Raw genomic sequence first — 8,340 nt, forward strand, 5'->3', positions numbered from 1 at the left:
AATGTCCAACGTAACACAGGAAAAGAATAGTGATATGTTATAATTCTTACCTAATAATAATAATAATAGTAGTTTTCCATATTCATAACGAGTATAAAAGATCTGGTAGAAGTTTCTCTCAAGCAAGGTCCTCTGGACAACTTTCGTTAGCTGTACTTGTCACTATTCCCTCCAAATTATGAAACTGGCGGAGAACATTAAAAAATTACTGGGAGGGCAACGCTAATTTTCATGCACAGCAAGAGAGAACAAATCAGTCAGCTAGTTGAAACTGAGATTTCCATTCTATCTTCTTGAGCAAGAAACATATTGCAAAAGTATAAGAAAAATCATTTAGTGCAAGGTTGCATCACTAGTTCTAGTAGAAAATTACACCTTTAAATCAAAGAAAACAGTAGTGTCAAAAGTTGTCTTCACTGCAAAAAGACTACTATGGGGGTTTAAGATACAAAAACCAGAATGACAGCTTTAATCTTCTTCATCAGGCCCTGCTTCGTTCACATCAACACTGAAACTATATTCCTGATCACAACCCAAATAGGAATCACACATGAAATAGAGAGTGTAATTCTTCTTTCCCACTTCAGTGGGAGCTGTAAAATCAAGCTTCACCTTAGACTTCCTTTGGAGGGAAACCCTTTTAATGGCAAGCAACGAATTACTTTTCGTATCACCAACTACAAGCCACCACCCTTCTTCTTTTGCCTTGGGATACCGCGGAGCATCTACTGGCCCCACCTCTGTCCTCCCCTCAAGATCCCGCTCAAGAGTCACTTGCAATGTAACTATATCCCCTGCTCTCACATTATCACCCTCCAATACTTCATAACTCATATCAATGTTGGGAAAACGATTGCAAAACTTGGCAATATCCAGCAACTGTGAATCCGACATCTGGAGTAACTCATGCCTCTCATCATCCTCCATCTCTACCAAATCAAAGACTGTCTCTACACTTCTGCCTGGGTTTTCCTGGCATCGTTTCGCCAGCTCCTTTGTGAAGTGAGGAAGTTGTAAAAGCATGGAATCACGTTCCCACATGCCCTGTGTCACCATCTGGCTAACCTCCATTGCAAGAAGAGCTAAGTTGAGCCATCCATTGCTAGAAATCACATCAACCATTGCTTGTAGCAATCTACTCGCAGAAAGGAGCACCTCTCGTTGGTCAAGAGCCAAATTCCCACCCAAAGGTTGCCTTGAGAAGTGGGCCTGAAGTAGAGCGTTTGCTTTTACATGAGGATCTGCACATTTGGGATTTTCAAAAGAAAATCTCTGGTGATTGATTAGCCTCCGAACATGATTATCTTCACCAGGTCGAATAGGAAGTTGTGCATACTCTGAAGCAGAAGCCAGAATTTCTAGAAGACCCTTCATCTTTGTCTTGGAAGTTAAAGAGGAGCTAAATCGCTCAATAGTAGCATAGCTGATGTAGTAGTATGAGGCAATTAAGCCAAGATTTGAAGGAGAAAGATCCATGTCATCCTCGATAACCACACACTTACTTGCCTCCAAATCATTCAGAGTATTCTCCACAAGCTCTGACAGATGGTCAGAAAGATGCCTGTGGCTAACTCCCTGAAGATTGTAATAGTTAGGATTCTGTGCAAGCCTCCTGTACATGAAGGTCCATGTAAGGTAATCCACAGCATCTTGCTTGTTCTCAATAATTCCAGCAACAACTTCAGCATTTAGATTGTCATGCAAGTAGTGGTGTAAATGGCTTTCAACTGGGAATGCTTCGTACAAGAACTTCTTGTAATATTCTTTGCGAGGTGCATGACAGAGAATCACACATTTACCGGAGTTATCTAGCAACGGCCGACTAGCATGACCCATCATCTGCAACAGATCAGTGACAGGATAATCTGTGTGGACATTTTCACGGCCATCATAGTATTGGGTTCCCATCACAACCACCAAATGAGCCGACAATGGCATTCCCCAACACATTGAACTACTCATGACACACACTTGAATCCGTCCAGCTTGGAAAAGATCAGAAACAACTTCTTGATCCAAACTGGATAAGCCTTCATGCAAGTAACCAACCCCCTGACTTACGGTCACTTTCAACATTTCATCATGGAGTCCATCAATAAGGGGCTGAAGATCTTCCAATGAACCCAATAGAAATGGTGGCTTTCCTCCACCGTCAGCATTTGAGTAAGTCATCAGATCCACAGCTGTGAGCCGGACATGCTTTCTGGTAGGAACATACACTATAGCTGGTTTTTCATTCTTGGCATGCTGGACGATAGCAGTGTATGTTGGTTTTGTCATAGCTTGCATCCTTGCTTCAAAATTTGTTATATCCACTCCTTGTATATGTATTTCCAATGGCACAGGACGCACACCAGGAGGAAAATTAAAAAGGCCATGGGAGCTAGCTCCTATCCATTCCCCTAGATCCTTTGCATTTGCAAGAGAGGTTGATAAAGCAACAATTCGAATCTGATTCTCAACCTGACTAGCTATGTATCTCATCCTAGAAACTACAACCTCTAGGACAGGACCACCCTGACCTCCAATCAAGTGAAGTTCATCTATCATAAACAGACTAACTTGTTGGACATGCTTCCGTTGTTTCCAGCGGCGTGATAAAGCATCCCATTTCTCTGGAGTACTAATTATAATATTTCCTTTCTCAAGCAGTTTCAAGTCTGTAGCTGTTTCCCCAGTTAATTCAACAACAGACAGCTCTAGAGGCTTTTCAAACTTGTTCTTCCAATCACGGTACCTCTCCTTAGCAAGAGCTTCAATGGGTGCAATATACACTGCTCTCATATGCCCCTTTTGATGATTCCTCAATATGGCAAACTCTGCACATATGGTCTTCCCACTCCCAGTTGGTGCAGCTACTAATACATTGTCATCTGAATTATAGAGAACAGTGAAAACCTGAGTCTGAACAGGATTGAAATGTTTAAAACCCTCATAAAGACCTTCATATAACGAATTTCTCAAAGCAGTCACAGGCAATGGTTGCAAATCCAGCAACTCTGTTGGAGGAGGATACTTTTCAGGCAGGATGAGATGTCTGAAGGAAACAGGCAAAACAGTTTGTGCTCCAAGCCACTTATCTGACACAACTCGAATGAAGTACTGGGGTGGCAGAGGTTCATAAATTGGAACTGTAAACTGCAAAGTGTGGTCCTCATCGATATACTGCTTCTTTAGCAAAAAATACTCGTGATGAAGAATATATTCACCATCATTATCCTCCACAATTACCCAAAATGGCTCCACATATCCATGAACTTTGTCCTCCCATTGGAAGTCGGGTGTAACAGTGAGCTCAACCCTCAAAACAGTGCGAGTAATTGGCTGAACATGGGCTGCAAGGTTTAATTTCGGAAACTGGTGAATGTACCTGTGTAGTGTTTTTCCCATCTTTGGGGCACGAATTAGCTCCCCAAGCTCTTGAGATGAGAGATCATAGTACCTTTCCCAAGCCAAGTCCTTCTTTTCCAACTTCATTAGAATATCATTTGATATTCCATGAAATTGGCGAAGGGGTGTTTGTACACTCCACATTCTCCTGGTTACCATCCTGCACAAGTTCAAAGCCTTCTCTGCTACTTGCACCCATCCTCGTTTCAAAACTATTTCAAAAAGAGCTCGAAGAAGCCGCCCAGCACTCTATAAATAGAAAGAAAAACATATATATAAATAATAATAAACCGAAAAGGAAAAATAACAATCTGCTGCCAGTTCTAGCTTTTATTTCTGGTAATAAGAGACAAATAAATTAAAACAAAGGCTAAGATAAAAACCTGAGTTATGTACACCATATCGGATGTCAATGAAAGCCCTTCAAGCTTCAGCTGAGAGATATAGGCTTGCAGCAAAACATTAATCTTGGCACTAGGCTCTTCCAGGCTTTCTTTGACAGGAATTGGAACACGATCGAGAAGCTTTGCTAATTCCATTTTTTCATCCTGCCTAACAGTCACGTATTTAAATTCCTCACTGAGTGAGAACAGACGACAAAGCTCAGTATCTCCCATTGTAGGCTTCAAATGCTCATTATATGCAGCTATTGTTCCGTGTGTTATATAGTAGTAACTGGCAATGCGACCCAAATCTGTAACCTGGAAGTATCCACTTTTCCTATCATACTTGATCAAGTTGTTTTTATCCAAGATGGTAGCAGCAGAATGAATCTGCAAAGAATCACAACAACAACAAAAAGTGAGAGCGTATTCAAATAGAACATGTGACAGGATATTAAGCTGAAAAATCACATACATCAAAGACCTCGGTGATTCTTAAGGAAAAAAAAATGACACAGAAAATAGACAAAATAAACAGAACTATAACAAGAAATTATAAACAAATATCATTCCCTGGCCACCTTTTTTTACTCCTGCTGCAAGATAAGGAACCTACTCCCTGAATAACACTATTCATGCGTAAATAAAAAGCAGTAAAACTTACCAGATCAGCTCGTCTCTCTTCCAATGTTACGTCCCTCTTGAGAACGTCAGCTTCCAAACCATACAGTGTGGGATTTCGAATCATGCGGACATATAAGTAAGTGTACCCAAGCCAACTACAAGCTTCTCTGGCATTCTGAACAGTACCAAGTACAATTTCTGCATTCAACTGATCAGCCAATTTGGAAACAAACTGACTTTCAATAGGAAGTTGTTGATTCATCAAAGAAAGATAGTATTGAAGCTCACTGTGTCCAGTAATAATTATTCCCTCACCATATGAATCGTATTGGGGCCTTCCGGCACGACCAAGCATCTGCATAACATCCAGAGGACTTAGTTCTGTCCAGGCTCCTTTTTCCGGATTATAAATTTGTGTACCTTTAATAATCACTGTATGGGCAGGAAGATTCACACCCCAAGCAAGAGTAGCAGTGGAGACCAAAACTTGTATGTGTCCGTCAGAAAAGAGATCCTCCACAAGCTGTCGGTCAGTTCTGTTCAAACCAGCATGATGAATTGCAAAACCATAAGGCACAAGATCTTTGAGATCATTGCTTTTTACAAGATCTGTATGTGTATGGAGAATTTCACGGCTGGCACTATCTTCTTTTAAAAATCTACCAAGTGTATCATTAGCAAGTGCAGTATCACGTATTGCACGAGCCGTCTTGGCTGTCTCCTTCCTTGAGTGGACAAATATAAGAACTTGATGCTTACCTGCTACGGCCATCACCTTTTCATAACAGAGATCATTCATCAATTGAAACCTCTGCAATGGCTTCCTTACCATGATTCCGATATACTGTTGAGAAAGCGGGACAGGCCTATAACTATTGTCAAAATGGAACAGTCCTTTATTGTGGTCAACCCGTAAGAATAATGCCACATCTAAATAATTTGGCAACGTAGCCGATAAACCAACCAACCGGATATGCTCTTTTGTGGTTTCAATCTGCCTGACAGTTCTAGCTACAATACTTTCAAGCACAGGACCTCTATTATCATGAAGAAGATGAATTTCATCAATAATCAGAAGTTTCACAAGCTGTGTATACGTACGATCACCTGACTTCCTTGTAATGATGTCCCACTTCTCAGGAGTTGTGACGATGATCTGAGTTTCTTCAATCTGCTGGCGAGTTAAAGTCTGGTCACCACTGAGCTCCCTCACCGTCACACCATAATGCTGCAAACGATTAGACAGATTGCCAACAACTTCAGCAACAAGAGCTTTCATAGGCGCAACGTATACAATCTTGTAATCATTGTGGTTTATCGTACCATCCTCCTTATTCATGTGCAACCCAAGCTGTTGAAGAATGGTGAGCACTGCAACATTAGTTTTTCCTGCACCAGTGGGAGCACAAAGGAGAAGGTTGTCTGCCTTGAAAAGGGCAGTCTCATACACCTTGCTCTGCACCCTGTTCAACTGGGTCATACCTTTGAAAGCCGGTTGTGCCCACTCTGGCATGGAAGATATCTTTATAAGCTTCTCCTCGGGATCAAATGGTTTCGGCTTCAACGCTGGTACATGAATTTCTTCATACCCTTTACTTGGGCGTCTGTATGATCCATCAGGAAGGATACATTTATGATTCGAAGAAAGTCTACCATGTTGAAGTGCAAGGCTATCAAGATCAAGGAGCTGCAATTGACCCTTCAACCAACCACTGTCTGAATCTCTGTCAACTACTAGGCCCCTCCTGCTCCTGTCACCATCTCCACCACTCTCGTCTTTCAACCTTCGAGCCTCCTCTCTAATACTCTTCTCCAAGTTCTTTTGCCTCTCTTTAGCAGTGGCCCTGGTCGCATACAACTGTTCCAGAATTGCAGCCAAATTAGGACCCAACTGAACCATTTCCTCCTCGATTTTCTTCCTCTCCTCTTGGTCCTCGGCCCTCGCCAAACGGGTACACCACACAATCTTCAGCCGATTTCGCAGCAGAAATTTAATGAGAGGGAACTTGTCGAACTGGAGGTGCAGCACCAGTTTGTTTTCAACCTCCCGATCGTCACCCTCGGCTAGAATCTTAAGCACCTCTTCAGCAAGCTTCTGGCACTGTTGTGGATCAATCTGCTGCTCATAAGCTTGAGAAATTTTTCTCTGCAACCAATAAGCATCAATGTCCTGGACATTTAGGGTCATACCCTCATTTGCTTCCTGCATATCATCATCATCAATCCCAGCACCCATTTGCATAGCCCCTGATTCATTTGGCTCTGCCACATCGTCATCATCCTCTTCATCTTCCTCTTGGACCATATCAAGATCACTCTCTTCCTCATCATCCTCATTCTCTTCAAATTCTACAGCAACACCCATATCATCATCGAGAGCATCATCACCGCCATTGGTTACAGCAGTAGCTGCAGCATCACTCCCATCTTGGAAGTCGGTGATAAGCCTACCAATAGAAACCAACTGATCGAATACCTGGTTGGGAATGGGATTCAATAACTTCTCAATCTCTTTTTTCTTTTCAGGGTTTTTGAAAACATCATTCTTGAGAAGAGCCAAAATCTCATCCGCTGCACCACTGACAATGCTCAGGGGCTGCCCACCCAACTGTTGCTGAATGACGCTGAGCATGGCTTCGTAAGCAGCTCGAGTTTCCTTTGTCTTGGGCTGGTAAACGCCTTCTTCCGTGGTAGTAAGGACGCTCTCCTCCTGAAGTCGGCGTCTCTTGGCCTGACGAGCTGGACCGGGTTCGGCAAGCGGGTCACGCTCTTTCTTCTTCTTCTCCTTGGATTTCTTCAGCTTCTCATCCAACTCCGGTGGCCTCCCCCTGTAAGCCCTGTCCCCAAAGCTTTTAGGATCGATTTTGCCCCAAAGAGATTCCGGTTCTCCGGTGGGCTCGTGGGTGTCGCGCGGGCGAGAGTCTGTAGTGAGCACCAGACTGGAGTTGGCCCGGTACTCATACTGCTTGAATCGGGCGTGAGCCTCAGCACCACCGCCGAGGTGGGCCATGGTAAAGGGCTACCGATTCGAAGATCCCAGAAACCCTATAATGACAGAAAACGAAGGAGGGAAAAGGAGGGTTTTTAGGGTTTTAAGTTTTCGGGAAGTAATAAAGTAAGAAATGATAATCTTCAAAACCCTAATCAGAAAAAACAGTTAAGAGGACAGTCACTGAAACTTACTTGTCGTGACGATGACGATAGCGATAACTATGAGAAACTTTGGTTTGAGAAATGAGATCTTTTTTCTTTTTTCTTTGTTCGTTCGTTCCTGAAATTAGTCTTTATATTTTAGATATACGTAAAAGGACTCTTGCTTTACAAAAAAAACGCCTTAGAATTTCTTGTTCCCCATCCATACAAGTTCTTGCTCCACAAAACAAATAGAAAAGTCTCATAAAATAATATAAATGATTGCAACACCTTTTTTGTTTTATAAATTTATTTCATGCTTATTTTTTTTTTTTTTTTGCAAATTCTTTAGTCCTCGTCAAGTGTGAACCTATTAAATTTTTTGATATTTTTATTATTAAAATTTTATACTTGATCAGCCTGTAATGAAAATCAGTTGTGAAAAAATATGTTAACATGATTTGAAAAGTATGGGCAAAACAGCAATTTGCAGGTAAAAAAAAGTCTACAGTGGAGGGCAATAAGGTAAAATTAGTATTGTGTTCAAACATATTTACGATATTGGAAAAGTAATGTTTAGGGGCCACTTAGTAATTTTTAAAGGAGTAGTGAGGAATAATGTTGTATCTAAAAGTAATGAATTTCTCAGTAACTTATTTGCGTATAAGTAACTTTTTGATGTCGGTAAGTAATATTTAATAGAGTGGTTAGTAATAATATAATAGCTGAAAGTAAAAAAATCGAAAGTAATTATTGTTTGTTTTTTTGCGAGTAACAAATGAATTGTCTTAGTGAATATCTCCGTTTTGAC

General features: G+C 41.4%; 1 protein-coding gene across 2 annotated transcripts; it reads right to left on the reverse strand.

Moving 5' to 3' along the window:
* Positions 1 to 262: 262 nt before the first annotated feature.
* Positions 263 to 7,738, reverse strand: LOC133831445 (DExH-box ATP-dependent RNA helicase DExH12-like). Of its 2 annotated transcripts, XM_062261742.1 has the most exons (4): positions 7,581 to 7,738; positions 4,438 to 7,442; positions 3,774 to 4,163; positions 263 to 3,639 (listed from the first exon to the last, which is right to left on the reverse strand). In XM_062261742.1, the coding sequence occupies exons 2-4, from the start codon at positions 7,405 to 7,407 to the stop codon at positions 469 to 471; spliced, it is 6,531 nt and encodes a 2,176-aa protein (XP_062117726.1). In that variant the 5' UTR covers positions 7,408 to 7,442; positions 7,581 to 7,738; the 3' UTR covers positions 263 to 468. The 2 variants fall into 2 exon arrangements, with proteins under 2 accessions (XP_062117726.1, XP_062117727.1); XM_062261743.1 differs by lacking the exon at positions 7,581 to 7,738 and having other exon boundaries at positions 4,438 to 7,545.
* Between the last annotated feature and the right edge of the window lie 602 nt (positions 7,739 to 8,340).

Source organism: Humulus lupulus, chromosome 4 (genome assembly GCF_963169125.1).
Source record: "Humulus lupulus chromosome 4, drHumLupu1.1, whole genome shotgun sequence".
NCBI classification, from domain to species: Eukaryota; Viridiplantae; Streptophyta; class Magnoliopsida; order Rosales; family Cannabaceae; genus Humulus; species Humulus lupulus.